At 34.4% G+C, this 18,727-nt stretch overlaps 1 protein-coding gene across 1 annotated transcript in view; it reads left to right on the top strand.

Annotated features, from left to right (window-relative positions):
• The first annotated feature begins 2,504 nt into the window (after positions 1-2,504).
• The window catches only part of RunxB (RUNX family transcription factor Runt related B), a 46,284-nt gene continuing 30,061 nt past the window's right edge, over positions 2,505-18,727 (top strand). Inside the window, exons 1-2 of the mRNA XM_089631031.1 lie at positions 2,505-2,588; positions 5,909-6,125. Coding sequence (XP_089487157.1) covers positions 2,511-2,588; positions 5,909-6,125 — 295 coding nt within the window. The 5' untranslated portion in view covers positions 2,505-2,510. The remainder of the gene's footprint in view (positions 2,589-5,908; positions 6,126-18,727) is intronic.

The following is an 18,727-nucleotide window of genomic DNA, read 5'->3' as shown; positions in this document are numbered from 1 at the left end:
GGCACATACCCGCATTAAGTTAAGTAGTCGTAATCTTTAAAATTCAATTTAATATTTTTGGGCCTTTTGATCTTACACCCGTCACTTATTTTTTTATAATTCGGACTCGGACTTAAAATAAATAAATCTTAAATTGAAAATAGTGCTTTTGACAGTTATCAAGAGGACGGTGAATTACACCCTCAGTCCATTTTATTACATAAGCTCTATACAGGAGGCCCGGAAAAAAATCTTTCAGAGCCTATGTCATCTTTGGGTATGCTATGTGGAGGGTATTTTTATGGAAAGGAAGGAGAGAAAATTCTGGGAAGAAAAAGGTATGAGGGGTGGGTAGGAATCTGGCTTTGAATGTGTTCAGGAGTGACGGACGTATGAATCCGTCACTCTCACTGCGGTGCAAGGCGATGGGTCGAGAGAGTCAGGCTGGAGAGGTCAAGTTCGGCTCGCCACGCAGTAGGTGGGTAGGACCTACACAAAAACCTGGACGCCCTTGCTAAGTCACCAAACGTAGCGAAAAACTCGGGGTTAACTTATGTAGGGGTGTTGGTTATCCAATTAATTGTTCCCAGGACGGCAGTATTCACACCTGCCTCCCAAATAGGTAATTTGAATTTTGAAACCTTTGTTACATCTATTAAAGGTCACCATAAACCGCTGATTCTCGGCTCGTCACCAGTTGATTAAATTTTGATGACTACTGTGTTTGACGACTGTTCAGACAAGCCAATTTAAAATTTGAAATAAAACATTCAACACATTTTTAAAAATGGCATTGGTTGCTGATTTGATAGCTATGTGACCGTAGCATTTTGCAGAACTTATTCTAGTAGTATGTTTTCCATTATAGAAGAAATATTTCGCAAGATATACCAATTCATTGCGTAAAAGTCATGTCAAATCATTGTTAAAAACATACCGCAGTGCAAAACGACCCAAGGGTGGGGCATGCACCAAACGAATGTATGTCTTCCACTTTCGCGGGATAAAGCTTATTACGGCTTGTAGGGAATGAACAAAATTGGAATTCGGTGCTCCAAACGTATTGATAGAAGTGAATGCTCAGCGAGACAGATCAAAGGAATATCTGGAAAGAGAGAAATCAGTACAATACTTTATATCTGATATGATACAAGCGGATGAGTCTCTTGGCTTTGAATTGAGGGGTGGCTTTTTCATCTGCATGGAGGCCTTTCGCGAAACGTGCTTTATTTTTTTACAAATTCATACGAGAAAATACACGCTTATATGTCGATCTTTTATGGTAATACAGATTTTTTCTATGAGTATTCGGTGCGTTTTTTGCTATGTGGATAATATTGGCAGTTCTGTGAACAGTAGGTATCGCGATATTTTTAATTTTCTCTTTAACTAAAATATTAAACAAAAAAAATTTCATATAAAAAAAATGTTTCAAAAATAAATTACAAATAGATAAATTTAACAATCAAAAATGCATTATTTTTAAATTTTTTTTATTTTATGATAAACTAATATTCATAAGGCAAGGTTTTTTATGCATTGCACAAAGGATAAGCATAACAAATTATTATAAGCAATAATTATTTTTACTCGGAGTTATTTTCAATTTGTGGATATTTCAGGCGACTAATTATTGCTTATAATAATTCGTTATTAAAAATGCAAATGAGAAAGTCTTTTTCACATTTAAAAAAAAAAAATCTCTTCTAAACCATTAAAATGGCCACCATCTTCAAACGAAAGCAAAACTTATACTAAATTTGAATTCACTACGCTCAATCAGTAAAGCATGGTCCTACTGCTGAGAGCTTTAAGTGACCTCTTTTTATTATTAATTGTTAGATTATAGGTAACTAAGTACTCTGTAATATAGTTCTTATCACTGAGAGCTCCATTGTTACTTATTTTCTATAACATACTTCTTGTGTGAGAAAGATTGCGAGGTTACAACTAATCTATCGGTAGTAGTCAGTAAACCGTGTTATTATTCTCTGCTTAACCTTTCTTTATATTTCTGTACTGTATTGTATATGAAAATTATAATTTTGAAATCAAATACTAAAGTGAAATAGTACCTACCTATTAAATCCCATCTGTGTATTGTACGTTCATCCCGTCCTAAACTGAGTTTTATAACTCACCAGGATTGCTCTTGCAACAAATAATACAAAAAATTATACTAACGATTTTTGTTTTTGTTTTCCAGGACGTAACTGAAAGTTTTGTGTAAAGTGAAGTGATAACCGATATAAAACAGTTCAATCCAAGATTTCTGACTTGAAAATTATCCCCAAAAGTGTTCAAAGCAAATCATAATCAAGCCTTCAAAACATACAGTCATTAAGTGCAGTGTTTAGGATTTTGTCCACATAACAGTCAGTTCTACAAAGGCAATGTGGAGCTGATTGTGTTGTATGTGATCAGCACAGGGTGCGGGAGACTTGTTGAAGGGTTGATCTAGCAAAATGCACCTCTCCGGGGAGGTGACCTCGACCAGCGGGCCAGGGGAAGGTGCCGGGCTCTCTGCAGACATGTTGGCTGAGAGAACTCTGGACGGGTTGATGGCAGAGCACCCTGGAGAGCTGGTCAGGACGGGCTGTCCGCATGTGGTGAGTAGAGACACCGATATATTATAATGTATTATAAAATCTTTATGATTTAAGATTTACTGCCACGTCCGAAAACGTAGGCTCAAGAAAAAAATAGAAAGCGCCGTAGTACTTCTGAACGAATTAAACGTATGCAATTATCAAATTTAGAATCGTAATTGGTTCGTCGTGAAATAAGGCTTATTGAATAATTCCTGAAAGTAATTATTTTTAACTTTTTTCTGTATTTTATTCGACTTATTCCTTAAATATCAAATTCACTCCAAAATCGTTTTTATTTTATCCTAGTCCTACAAGGTAGTTTGCCCAATGGGAATATATTTTAATTTACATTAATTTTTTCGGTTAACAGTAGGTTAACAGTTAAACGTATTTTATAAAAAATGTATGTCACATGGTTGCATGAACCAGTAGCGAGCGATTTAAATTTTATTTTATTTTATTTTCGGGAAACCATGTGTTTACAATTTGGTGGTTTTATTCATATGCAACTAACTTAAATGAGAAACCAATCATAGATTATACTTATACAGGGTGTTAAGAGACGTACTCGACTTACTTTATTTAACCAGTGAATCCTAACATTATTACCTATGTATTTTAGAGAAAACAATGTCAATGAAATTTAGGTCTCCGGCGACTTTCATTTTTTTTCTTTAAAACAAAACTACAACAAAAAATTTCCACATGTAATCACTCAGCCGAGTAACCGCCCAAAACGCTGTATATATAAGTATAAAAAGAGATACTCCTTTAATATATGTAATTATTTAATATGTAATTACATTTTATATATTTTTGTTTAGTTGGGATGTGAATACATTTATAATAATAGAGATTTTATATTTGTTTTCATTACAATTGAATATAATATCTAGAGAGAATGTAATCATACTATTTTTAAGATATAGGGGAAGTTTCACAGTGTTTTTAATTTAAAAAAAGATGATTAGGTGTTTTCAAATCACTAATTCAAGACAATCAGTAATGTTGATTACGATTTTATATAGCAACATCGCATCTGGAAATTGTCTACGTACACTAAATGAATCAATTTTTAAAAAATACAGCTGCATTCAGATAACTATTACATCGATTGTGTATTTTTTATGAAACGTATTTTATTATTTTGTTTTCGGAATCGATTCAATTTAGTTTATGTAATGCATAAAATCGAGACCACACTGTTGACGCAAATTTTAGTTGGGTTCATACGCATGCAGAGTATAGTCGTTCGAAAATGACAATGTTTTGTGAATTATTTTGTATTTCTTATTCTGAAACCAAGCATTTTAGCTGCTTTGTTTGTTGTGATTTGATTGGTACGACCTTTATATTGTAACTTACAATTGAGAATCATACCAAGATTGCGTGTATTTAAGCTGATTCCAATTTTATTTTCATTCATTGACGTGCAATTTTACAATTTTGTCTTTTCTTGTAACATTTTGAACCATTTAAAAAACTGGTTATTTTGATAATAGATAACCATGCTATTTAAGTCGCGTGTAATTTGTTACAATCATTTTTGTTATTTTTGGGTTTGTACAGTTTGGCATCATTGGCAGATAATTTCATTAATTATTTATATATAAAACAAAAAAAATAACTTAGCGAGATGAGACCCTTGTTGGAAGCCCGAGAAGATTTATTTGAAATCAGATTTCAATCCCTTTATTGCTACCGCTTGTATTTAGTATATATGAATTCAAAACGAAACAAGATACCACGTATACCAATAGACCAAAGCATCTTTATTAATATTAATATTTTTTATTGATTTTATCAAATGCTTTGAAAAAGTAAGTATAGGTACACAGCGTCCACGCGATTAACAAAAAAATGGGTAAATAAAACAAGATTGCTTTTTACACTTTGGTCTTTTATGAAGCCATATTGTTTTTTTTGTTATAATATGATTTATTTGTGAACTTAAAAGTTAGTCTATTTTTTCATCAATTTACTAAAAATTGATAATTTAGAAATCGGTAGATACTTTTTATCTTTACCTTTCGAAATTTTTTTGGATTTGAGTTATTTGATTCATTGAATATAATGCAGAAAATTGCTTCAGCGCAATTAAAAATAAAGTATAATGGAATATCATCACTTCCCGAGCCTGTATTTATGTCAAGTTCCTCCATTTCTCTTGAAATATATATATATATTTTTTTAAATTTAACTGTGATGTTTATGTTGTTTGAAATGTCTGGTATTTCTGATGTGGGTGAAATGTTTTAAGGGATATATAGAGATTGGAAATATAGGGTGCAGTGGTGAAATCGGTCAAGCCCACATACATTATGAGAGTATAGCTCTCGTAATGTATGTGGGCTTGACCGTAAGTTTTTTCCAAAATAAAATATCATGCTTTGGTTTGAACCACGGATTGGACCATTTCATTCAAAGTCTATGAAACGAACAGGGTATGTAGCTCGTTTGTTTAATAAAGGTTTTATCGATAATGTCGGTAGCTTGTCACCGTTTCCGAGCATGACCGCAAACCATCAACGAATAAACAACAATTAAAAACGACTAAGAACGGGTTGTTTCACAGAATTTGAACAATTCATCAAATTTCAAAGTTGATTTTCAAGTTTCGTGAAGTTCTTTTATTATTTCATCTTTGTGAAACAACTAGCTAATAATGATTTAATGACAGCACTTGAAAAGAACCTTCACAGAACTTGAAAATCAACTTTGAAATTTGATGAATTATTCAAATTCTATGAAACAACCCATCCTTACGACGGGTTGTTTCGGAGAATTCGAACAATTCGTGAAATTTCAACGTTCATTTTCGGGTTCTGTGAAAGACTTATCCAAGTTCTGTTTTTATATCATTGTAGGCTAGTTGCTTGACAAAACTGAAATAAGAACAGAACGTGAAAAAATCTTTCACAGAACTTGAAAATGAACGTTGAAATTCGATGAATTGTTCAGATTCTCCGAAACAACCCGTCCTTAGTGTTCTCAATTTATTCGACGTGAACTGTTGTTTTTACGTAAAGGATCTGCGGTCGTGCGTGAGAATGATTACAAGTTATCAAAAGAATTGATAAAACAATTATCGATCGAGCGTCTCCTAAGCTTGGCTTCTTGAAAATTTAAATTGGATGCAATTGACCCTCCTTGCTTTCCACTTTTAGTGATGTAATATTATGTACGTTATTCTACAAAAGAGTAGGTTCTTTATGTATACCTAATATAGTATCCTGCTTGATTTTTACAGATATTATCATCTAGGTACCTTCTGGATAACTTCTATATATTATTGGCTAAATAATGCTCCGTGAATCATAGATCTATCTTTTGTACAGGTGTGTACGGTCTTACCACCGCACTGGCGCTCCAATAAGACGCTGCCCGTGGCCTTCAAGGTGGTGGCACTGGGAGACGTTGGAGACGGAACGGTTGTGACTGTCCGCGCTGGTAATGATGAGAACTACTGCGCTGAGTTGAGGAACTCTACCGCTGTCATGAAGAACCAAGTGGCTAAGTTCAATGATCTGCGGTTCGTCGGCAGGAGTGGCAGAGGTAAATACCAATTTATTTATCTTTTTATTCATGTTGATGAGAGCTCCATTGTCACCAGGCTTTCTGATGTAGATATGAGTTTTATGATAAAAGCCGAGATGTTAGAAACTGAGTTGAATTATCGACTTATGAAGTTTTTGAGAACAAGGAAAAACGCATAGAACTTACAAAATACATGTGTGGCAGAGCACTGGCTCTTTCGGGCTAAATGGAACATTTGTTTCCATACAAATTTGAATGGAAGACACTCCTAGTTTTCTTCTTTAGTTTATGTCGTTTTTTGAAAAAGATTTTGATGAAATACAATATTTTGCATTATAATGCTTTTGAAATTTTTTTCATCAGAAAAGTAAAAAATATCATAATGCATAAGATATACTATGATAGGTACGATTTTTGTCTGTCACCAAGCAAGTGAAAAAATATTATATATCTTATGACTTCTAGCGAGATCTTGACATGACTTGTCACTTTTATTTTTTTAATGTTTATTTGGGTATTTATTTGTCTTTGCTTAATCCGTTGGTATACCATCGTTTAATTATAATATACATTCTTCTTTTATTTTGAACCTACTTTGTAAATTAGACGTAAATCCGTTAATAAATAATATATAATAATTCGAAGTCTAGTAATAATTAAAGTCACCATAGTTTGTTGACATTTTCCAGTTGAGAAACAGCCACAGGGGTAGTAATGCGTTTAATTAGTCAACCGATGTCCTTCCATAATGAAATCAACACCGGCGGAAAATTGAGACTAGTCCTTACTCCCTAACTAGGGAGTAATATACCTGGCCCTCTGCTTTTATGGCTTCGGGTCAATTTTCATTCAATTTGTTCTTCTAAAAAGGATAATTCGATACCATTATATTGGTTACAGTGAAACAGTCTTGGAAAATCCTAACGACGCAATGGAGCGGAAATCTGTTTTGTTGGCTTTTTTATTCAATACGCCAATTCAATCATAGGCTATAGAGTTTTGAAATGTCATAAAATTAGACCCGATGCCGTATTGTGTGTTTATATCGATGGGTAATTATCACTACTAGCTAACTCTTAATCAGCGTCGACGTCAACATCAGCGTAAATGAACTTTAATCCGATAAAGGTACTTAATACCTGTGTTTTCTGTATAGACCTCGAAAACGCAGATTCGTAATTACCCAGTTGTAACAATAACCTACCTCACGATATCAATATTCTGAAAATAAATCTTAGAAAAGATTATCAAAAAGTATGTTAAAACTCTCGGCACCACACGGAGAAAAATGAGATTTGATGATCTATTAAAAATCCCTTCAAATTATTCGTTATCCTTTTATAAACGGCATTGCAGGCAGTTTACTGATGAACCTTTAGTATATTTCCTTTCAGTATACAATATATCAGAACACGTGCTCATGCACCTGAATTTGCCTTGATAATATTTAATGACGAAATGCGAAAATATTATGATATTTATGAACACGTGTTTCAACATCGTGATAATACATTCCTATTTTACTAAAAGATTAAAAGGAAACCTATCAATTCATTTGTTAAGGGGCTGCAATCCCGTTTTTAAATGGACTACGAATGATTGAAGAGATTATTAATAAATTTAAAATACACATTTTTCTCCGTGTAGTTCTATTATGCACGCGGATGCGGACAACTTTTCGGCAAATATAAAAACGAGAAATTTACAACTTTTTTGAAAATCAAATCTTTTCACGTACACTTTGTAAAACAAATCATATTGCATTTGTGAGAAATTATTGATTATCATCATGTTGAGATTTAAATCGAGAGATTGAGATAAGTTGAGAGACGATAATATACATGGGTAGTATCAGTTTACCCTTGAACAGTACAGGTTGGCGTAGTAACCAGTCACTTGCAAAATCTTTTTCAATCACCTTACAAATCTTTTGTCATTTCCCTGTTCGCTACATTTTCACAACGCAATACTCTCAGATTCATTGTTGGATCTTAACAAAGGTGAATCCACCGGTGAAAGGTCCAGTTTCGAGTAGAGAGTTGCCCTAACTCATCGATTATTCAGGCGAGCATTATTGTCATTTTGTTTGAGGGGCTACACCGAACAGAACGCTAAACCATTGAACGAATACAGTGCCGGATTTACCATACGGCATAGTAGACTAATGCCTATGGGCGCGTGCAAGCGAGCCTAGCAAGAAAGTAAAAAAAAATATCAACCTGTATTTCATTATAATATATCTTTTTTAAATCATCTTTAAAAACTTTTTTTTTGGTTCAACCTTCCTACCCAAGAACTGGAGTCAAAATTCTAAAAACCTCGCCAAATGCCGATAGGGTAAGACTGACATTTATTTCGTAAATTAACTGGTGTCCGATTTCAGAAAAATAAACGTGCGTCCGTGATTGCCACGAAAAGTCGATATAATGAGTTGTGCAAATGCAAATGCATCAACAAAGATTCTATCTATCGAGCTTCAGCTCGATCGGATGTAGAGAAGTGTGTTAATTACCGCTTCCAAGATTTGCATTTATTCAGGTGAAATTTAAACAGATGACTTAAAAAATGCGATACAAGTTTAAATATATAAATTTTCGAATAATGAATCAACTTAACGATCATCGCTCTACCCTCAGGGTTCTCAAACGAATTTTTTTTTTATTGTTTGTAAATAATTATAAATTAAACATACATAAATAAATCTAAGTCAGTTTTGGGGGGGATTTAATGGTACCCACTCAAAGTGCGCCCAAGATATGACGCCCAATTCATTAAAAAAACTAGTAAAACTTAAGCATCACATTATTACAATACATATTTTGATTTCACTTTATAGTTTGGAAACATTTAACTTTCATATTTATCACTGAATAAACAAATAAATTCGCAAGCGGCGCTTATTCTTGTACAATATCGTCAGAATAGAAGATGGTTCGGGAGGAGGGGTCATAAAATTTTTATTGCTTAGAGGCCTTTACAGAGCTTAATCCGGCACTGTACGCAAATATTATGCTACCGCTGCGAGCTCCGTTGTAATCTGGCTTTCTGTTAAATGCATTGCCTATGAGAAAGAGGGAGAAGTAACAACGGAGCTATCAATGGCACTATGTGATGCGTGTAGTATTTACTAGTAGCAGCAAGTTAATCCCAAAGCAATAGCCTAAGCCCCGGTCAGACTGTTAGCGTTGTGTTAGCCGGTGATCCGTCTTAAGTGTCAAGTTCAAAACTAATCTTCTATTAAGGTCCTAGGAAAACCCATAAGAACTTGTTTACTTTTATTTTCTTAAAGTTCTGTGGGACTCAGCAAGAGGCGTTCATGCGCAGATGTTCGAGAAATCTAAAATCACATCTAAAAATAGAATAACATCATATTTATGCGCTAACCAGCTCTCAAGCGGGTACGGGTACCGCAGCCCCGGGAATCATTAATTGGATAACCAACACCAGGTCACCCCAAGTAGTTCGCTATGTTTGGCGACTTAGTGGACTGCTATGTGGACAGCCAGATTTGGAGAGACTGGTTGAGGGAAATCATTTTATCTTTCTAGCAGGACTCTCTCGACTCGCCTAGCACCGCAGTGGGAGGGATTAATTGAAACGTCTGTCACTCCTGGACACACTGAACCCCGAGCACCTACCCAACCCTCACCTTTTCCTTCCCAGATCTCCCTCTTCTTTGTTTCATTAAAAAACCCCCACACACTCGGAGAAAACTTAAAGATTTAAAATATTGCACACTTATTAAAATTCTGGACAATTTATTCGTATTATGTTCAAACCGGGACTGCAGGCCTTCAACGAATGAATTGATAGGTTCCCAAAAAACTTTCGGTAAGACATGAATATGTTATTAAGAAAGTTGCAACATTTCATCATTATATTTATTGGGAAAATAACACCTGCATAAAAACGTGTTCCGATATATTCTCAGTAGACTAATATTTTATTAGGAAATGGATTGCACTCACGGTTTAACAGGATTCAAATAAAATAGCCATACTCATTTTTCACCATGCAGCAACTACAACACACTTTTAAACGATATGAATATGTTTAAATTGTCGAAGAGAAAGATTTTAACTGACTTATTTATAAATTTATTTAAACTATTTTTTTATAAATTTATAAATTATGCATTCGATAGTCCAGAATTGCTTGCATTGATTAGATTTCGGTTTTCACTACATAATTCCAGACGTCTGGATTTATTTCGGTGCAGTAATTCAGGGACGAACTACCATATGGATTCCTCACTGCCCAGGAGGGATATAATTATGCCGAGTCATTGAACGTCTTCAAATTATCCGAAAATTAATTCAAAAGATTGTTTCCCAAAAAGGGCGTTAGTAAATAAATAAACGAAATAAAAAATAAGTGTTTCTTTAATCTACATTATGTAATTACAAATTATTAGGTACCTAGTACGTGCATTTTCTAAAACAAAAGTAGGAAAGGAAAGGAAATCTTTTACCTGTCAAGAATAATTTTGTAGGTCTCTTATTGAAGGATTTGGCGGCGAATAATTCTTTCCCTCGTCGGGCAACTTCATCATTAAGCTTTTCAGTTATTATTAAAAATTCACCACACGCCACTTGCAGGCCCGGGAGCGTCAAGGACCCTCGCCCCCACTCGCCCTCGACTCGCAGCTTATTTTTACAGTATTTAGGATGTTGGTACTCCGGAGAAAAACATCCTTAAAACAAAAGTGCCTAGTGGGGGAAGGAGAGAGTTTTTTGTGACACTGCGCGCAAAAAAAAGTTTAAAAAAATTCTTAAAATTTTGACATTTCTATATGTTTTTTAATGAATTCAGTATGTTAAAATACATGGCACGTAATTAATTGCATTAATTCTTATATAAATATTTCTAGAAAAGATTTGATGAAAAAAACAAAAAAAAAATTACAGCCGTTACTCATCACACCTAAAATGCACAATATCTTGAACGAATCCAGCTTTTTCCCAGCGACAGTTCTCTTGTGTTGCTTCCACAATTTCAATTCTCTTAGCGTTCATACCAGGATATCGAAAACTGAAAATCTTTATACCATGTTCAGAATTCTGTATTTAAAGGTAACGAACTATTTCAAAGAATGCCTCACATTACCAAATAAGTTAATATACTTTACAATTTTTTTAACGTTTTAATTCCATTTTTTTTCTTTTGTTGATTAATCTATATATTTTATTCTTTCAACAAGTTAAGTCATTTATTTTATTTTTTATTGGGCTCAATTAATTCAAATAATCATAATAAAAATAGTAGCAGATTAGGTAGGTAAAATAGATCTATGTTTTTTTAGAAGATGTTGAAAAATAATATGTAAAAAGATGGGTTGTTTCAGTGAAGTTGAACAATTCTTCAAATAGCAAATTTTTAAGTTCTGTGAAAGATTTTTTCAATTTCTATTATAATTTCAGTTCTGTCAAGCATCTAGCCTATAATGATACAATAACAGAACTTGAATGGGACTTTCACAGTACCCGAAAATAAAAGTTAAAATTTTGATGAATTGTTCAAATTTCAGTTCTGTTATTAGTTTACTATAGGCCAGTTGTTTCACAGGTATGAAATATGAACAGAGCTCGAATGGAACATTCCCAGAAAATGAAAATTAATTTTGGATATAAATGTTTTGTTCAAATTCTATGAATCACTTGAATAATAGAAAAAATTTACTTGTGGCGTCAATTTAATTTACTGAAAACAACGACCAATTATATCGATGGATGAAAATAAATCACTTTGTATTATTGCTATTAATTCAAAATAAATAACCGGTTTCGATACCAATGGGTTCTTCTCAATTATATGTTTGTAGTTAAGAAGAAACCTTTTTCTAACAATTTGGTGGTTGTTTAGTTTGGTCATTGGTTTCGAAACATGTCGATTGGATCAAATAGTGATGTATACAAATTGATTTGTTTCAAAAATTATAATATTAAGTTTAATTAACTTTATACTTTACTTACTTTATAGATGTTTCTGTGTATAATCTAATATAACCTAATATGAATATGAATGACGGCCTCTGTAGTCGAAGGGTAAGGCTTTAGACCAGCAATCCGAAGGTCCGATGAATTTATGTTATTTAAAAACTTTATTAATTAAAAATAAGATATGGTGTATTTGAGACACGTTCCAGAGTGGAAGAAACTTTCAGTATCGTCTTGGTGTAAGATCATCATTAAGAATTAAAAACGTTGCTTGAAATGAATTCGGCCGTGTTTGGTGACCAGATCTGAATAGACAGTACTCCCCCCATCTTTCTCTTCACCATCTCTTTCTCCTCCCCACTACCTTCAGCCTTACAATATACCCCAATCGGGGATTCCAGTCTCACTGGCTCCAGATGGTTCGGAGGAGTTTTCGGGAGGAGATTTAAAAAAAAAAAAACGAGCGTGTTTACAAAATGTCATGTTCGTGTCTCTCAGTTTGAGTCTTTCATAAATATATTGTGTCTGTAAGAAATATGTAAATAAATAATACTAGTGTGTACATATACTACTTTGACTGTACATACTGTTGACTGTACCTACCCAGGAGGGGAAGATCGTTACAAATTGCAGTCCCTCTCGCCAGTTAAAACGACGACTTTTCACTTTGTATGCTTCTCATTATTATTCTAATATTTAGATTTATATTGCAGGAGATGTGCGCCGATATATTTTTCTGCCATCTTTAAAAAACTTATCATATTAATGGATTGTTGATTGATGTAGAACGGGGGAAATAGCGCTAATATGTGAGTTGAAAGTGGATTGTAGAAGAAGTCGAAAACGCACGAGAAAAGCAGGTATGCGAATTAAATTCATAGTTGATTGGGGTTATCTCAAGCTTTCGAATAATAAAAGAGCTTGTAGGCATGGTATTTAAATAAGAAGTGTGCCAACAAAGAGTTGTTTAGTTGTCCATCTCTTTGCCTGCCACTTCGGGGAAACGGTGTCATGGGTAGATAGTTAATTATACAACTGATTAACTAATATTGGTTCAATGTTCTCGTCAAGAAAAAGAAATCAAAGCTTTTTTTAAGTTGAAACAAATTTGTTGGTGATTGAGAAATTAATAATCAGTTTAGCGTAAAACAAGTTTATTTTTCCGTAGTTGTTCTTTACATTTCAAGAGAGAAAGTCCTTAGTTCAAAAGTTCCAAAAAATAACATTTTTCATGTAAAATTTCAATCTAGTTAACCTAATATGGATGTAGACTACAAAACAAGCCCTAATTATAAACATAAAACCAAAAAGCGATGTTTTTGTATGTGAATACCGCAAAAGAGTCCCAACTGGGGTATCTTGTGAGGCTGAAGGTAGTGCGGAGGGAAAAGAGACCAGGAAGAGGAAGGGGAAATCTATAGATCTAGAGAAGGCTATTCAGAAATGGTCTAAAGCCATTTCAAGTAATGTTTCAATTCTGAGTGGTGGTCGTACACCAAAGCGATACATTCAAAGTATCTTTCAATTTAAAAAGGGTCGCAAATATACGATATATGGTTTAAAATTAAAAAAAAAAAGTGAAACAACAAAAACTTATCAAATAAAGTTAACTTGCGCACGCCGTGATTTGAACACGCAACCTCCGGATTTCTAGTCGTTAGCCTTACCCCTTGACAACGAAAGCCGTCAAAACAATTGGCGTTTTCCTCTAATCCACAATTTTTTTTTTACCAATTTACTATAAGATATTACTAAACATATTTATAGTGAAATAGGATTTTGAGATAAGTTTTGTATCTGCCACAAGTTCTGACTAAAATGCAATAAAATCAACAGATAAAATAATCGGCGCAGTGGTCGTTTGTGTTCAGCATCGCTCATCTTAAAATTTTTCCAGTTTGCGCCCCTTTGTGATTTCCCCTCCGGCGGCGACTTCCCAGCCCCAACCCCAACCAGACCCTCCCCTGCCCTCCTCAGGTAATTCTTCTTTTGGGATCAGGTGTAGTCCACTTAATACACCTACCACATCATTAACTAGCTCCTGCCTCCTGCTGCAAAAGGGATTCCCCGGCTCCTTTCGATCGACTTGAGAAAACAACATATTCTTATATGTTGTTCTTGCATTAAATAACGATGGAAACCGGAAACTTAAGGTGAAATATACTTAGATTACCGCTGTAAGAGTGATATTTTCTATTACAAAAATAATATTTCACATTATGGAAAAAAAAATTAGATATATGTGTACTTCCAATGGATTTCTCACAATTGATTTCATTATGGGCAATATCATGTAATGCATTAATTTCTTATATATATATTACATAAACTGAACAGAAATATACTTACTCTGAAGTTAGTGTTTAACCTTGAATTTGTTTCCACCTGCATTTTTTTTAATAAAGACAAAAACATTACCGGGTTACCACAGTAAGCGGAAAATGTTGCTTGTGTTGTGATGGAGGTCTGAGCCAGATGAGGAATTGAACACACTACGCCGGTTAAACACTGACCAGAATATTGTAACCGAATAAAACCTCAAGAGCACCCCTGTGATGTGGATTAATGTAGGGGTTTTAGGAAGACATTTATTCATGCCGGTCTTGAAGAGACCCAGATTATATGAAAGAGGAAAAAAAACGTCGTTTAGATCTGACTTACACAACGAGTCGGAGAAATGACCCCTTTCTAATGAAGCCGACATCCACTGTCAACGGATGTTCCGCATGGTGCTAGCTCCTTCGGACAACCTTCATTGAAATACCTGTAGAACAGACTCAGCATGCCTATATTGCGTATGTGCATTATAGATGGCAATCGGCCTGTTGAATGAACGGATTAATAATACTATTTAATACTACTACTAGTTTAATAATTTCACTAATGAATTATATCCAGCACACGTGACGTATTTATGTACAGTATGTTAACGTTTAGTTATAATATAGTACATAATATATATTGCATAACAGAAAATATGGGTATTGGAATTGCGGCGATTTTACACAAAACATGTTTAATTTTATATTTTATTTCCTAATCCAAATTCAAAAGTTGCATGAACAAGCTGCTACAATTCAAAAAAATCTTCAGAATAAAAATATTAACTTTCGGCTTTCTAGAAAGCCGTAATCAAATAACAGCACGCCATTGACCAGCCGGCGCTTCACCCCAAGATTTTCCGTTGCCAGGTTCAAGGAAATTATATTTTTCATCCCCCCGACACGGATATTAGGGAAGGCGGTACCTACAGTCACACTTCACACTTGAACCACTGTCGCCACTTTATAACGAACTGTTGATAAGTACTTGTTTAAGTGCAATTTTCTTGGAACATCATTTTGATACAGAAAAGGGCAAACTCTGCAATTTTGAATAGTACAAAAGCTCCGAATTTTTCAATGTATTATAGTGTCAACATTAATCTTAATATCAAAGTAATTATTGCTGCTCACTATAACAACTACAATAGTAGCGAATTTTATGCATTCTAGTGACGTTTGAAGTTAACACATGATTGAATTACTATATTAATGAATTTGGTTTTCTTGTTGTCTCGTGAATATCACACTAAGAAAATTTGTACCGAGTTGTTCATTGTTCAGCGGGTCTACGTTCAGAATATGATTCCGAAAGTCGGTTGACAAAATTTGCTACTTTTAGCGCGGCCTCTAAGGTGTCGTATAACCGGTCAATATGGATGACTTCATGGCTAATGTCGTTCGATTTGCAAAATAACTGGAGGTGAACTAACTAAGCTCTTAGAACTGAAAGAAATCGTATACACGATCCATATACTTAATTAATTCACGCAAGACGCGACCAATTGATTCCGTTCTAGCTTAGAGAAACAAAAGTTCTTAGATATGGCTAATGACCTGACGAACTAATGAACTCCCTTTTAAGTGTATAAAGTACATGTGGACTATAGTGAATATTTTAATTGGGAATTTTCAATTTATTAGTATTTTTAACTTTTACGTAGCCGTCTACGTAAATACGAGTACGTCTCGTAGGTATGTCAATTCACAAAGAAATACGCCAGTGTTGCCAGCGTACATCAATTTCTGATCCTTTGAACGATCTAGGTATGAATAATTCGACCGAGCTTGGAAAATCGGTATGAAATCATCGGCCTATCAATCCGATATTATAACATTATCGATTTTACTGTGCTAGACCCAAAGGTGTCAACTTAAAAATAATATTTTTTTTATTATTTGTTTTTTAAGCTTCTTAAAACGTTAATTTTAACGAATCTTAAGATATTCAGGAGCACGTCATTTTTTCCATTTTCAAAGTGTTATTTATAACTCCAATGTAATCTTAAACTATCTTAAATCATGAATCCCCTTAAAATATTCACATTTTAATGTAAATATGATGCTTTGATTTATTAATTCTGATAAGGATGAAGTGGAGAGAACGCCTTGTATTTAGTTTATAATTAATCCTCTCTTAATTAAAATTAATTCTTTAAAAACATTTTATAACTAATTTGCATCAATTCTTCTAACATAAAAAATTCCATCCTGAAGATCATAAATTTTTAACCTCCCATAGTAGAAGGTTAAACCACTTATCCGCCAAAATTTGATGCTACTCCGGATTACGAAAAGGCAAAAATATTTCATCTACGCTGAAAAATGTCTGGAAAGCATTCAGAAAATTTCAAGATGCCTTCATCAGCGCTAACCGTGGACCCTCATTTTTTTAATTTCCCCCAAAGGAAACTTCTCGGCCCGTTTTTAATTATCGAACCACTCATTCCTAATTATTGTTATAAGGGAGAGAGTGGAATAACAGCGGGATTATTGGAATCGCGAGCAAATTGGCCGAAGAGGAGAATTGAAAAGTCAGTGTTTTTACGCACTTTTCTAGCAGCTTCCCGCCATGACTGCGCTCACTTCCAATTAAGGAGGTTAAGTGATAATTAAAATTGTATGTTTGGCTTTTTTATATTTTGTTAACGGATTAAATATTAATTTAGATTCCACGCACTAAAGACAAAGTCCTTTTTTGGATTCTACTTTTACTTCATGGCCCCCGTGATTTTGTTTATTTATAGATTCCTTATACATATTTTATAAAAGAATGTTAAAACAAAAAAGCGCTTTGAAGAACTTAACAATGGTCTCAGATATTACATTTCTCATTTTTGTTATAAAACATATTGAAAAATATGTAGGTAATAAACCATATTGGTATTTGATAGGTAACTCAAAGTAAACTAATTTATTATGGTAATGGCATTTAAAGCTTTTTTATGTGAATACTGCACAAGAGTCCCAACTGTTCCCAACCTTGTGGAGCCAGTAAGACTATGGCATCCCCAATTCGGTGATGTTGTGAGGCTGAAGGTGAATGAGAGAGGAGGAGATGATGAGGAAAAGAAGATGAGAGAGTACCTGGCTATTCAGATCTGGTCACCAAACATGGCTAAACCCATTTAAAGCAACCGAATAGTGGTCATACACCAGGGTGATACTGAGAGTATCTTCCACTCTGGATCTGATATAATTTCGTTGTATTATAAATTCCAGATGACAAATGTTGTAAGAAGCAGTAGTTTTTTTTATCCAATACGGAAACATCCTTAAAATAAAAAAAAAAACAAAATTTTCATTTCTCTTTCCAAAATGTTCATCACGTAAGCTAAGAATTCGCCAAAAGCTCCGACCAAAGCATAAAGGTCGCGGAGAGGATAAATCACGCCCATCCGTTGTAAATAGCTGTTTATTTTTTGATACAGTCAGCCCCCCTCCCCCCGGGACGGCAATATGATGCGAATTTTTCCACCCCATTTTTCCTCCCCCGACCCTTCCCTTCCGTACCCTGTGTCGCCACTTGCAGCTGACGTTTTGACAAATGTTTTAACGACATGTTGACACGCAACCCCGTTTTGGGATAAACTTACCCCTTGCGGAGCCCCGGAGTCCCAACTGAACCGCGGAGGGACTGAGCTCATCTAGAACGCATCTACGACATCTTTATTGACTCGTGAATAAATATTGTTATGAAATATTCATGCGATATACTATTTGCCATTTGCTAATTCTCTTGTAATACAAGTTTACCGCATTGATCTTTTTAAGACATTTGGGATAGTACAGGGTTTTCCAATAAGATGTGTTATTTTGAATAGCCCGCTATTTCGGTAGATGTTACTTTTGAAGCTGTCATTTTTTGACATTTGACAAGTAGTAACTACGCCATTAATGAAAATGGAACGATACACGCTTCAACAACGCATTGAAATTATTAAAATTCACTTGAGTGAATCAAATGCAAATCATCTTGAGTGATGAGGCCCATTTTCACCTCGGTGGCTTCGTCAACAATCAAAATTGTCGCATCTGGGGCTCGGAAAACCAAAGAGTTATTGTTGAAAAGCCTCACTATCCTCAACGTGTGACTGTTTGGTGCGGTTTATGGTCCATCGGAGTCATTGGACCTTACTTTTTTGATAATGAGGCTGGAGCAACAGTTACGGTAAATGGATTGCGCTTTCGAGAGATGATTAATGATTTTTTATAGCTGGAATTGGATGGTATTAATCTGGACAACGTTTACTTTCAAGAAGACGGCGCTACGTGCCACACAAGCAACGAAACCATTGATTGAATATCAAAATAACACCTCTTATTGGAAAAGCCTGTAGTTATTATCCGGATACGTCTTAGA

This window comes from Hesperophylax consimilis, chromosome 1 (genome assembly GCF_061612785.1).
Source record: "Hesperophylax consimilis isolate HC1 chromosome 1, BYU_Hcon_1.0, whole genome shotgun sequence".
NCBI lineage: Eukaryota > Metazoa > Arthropoda > Insecta > Trichoptera > Limnephilidae > Hesperophylax > Hesperophylax consimilis.
The sequence above is the reverse complement of the archived record's forward strand: the minus strand, read 5'-3'. Positions and strand labels throughout refer to the sequence as shown.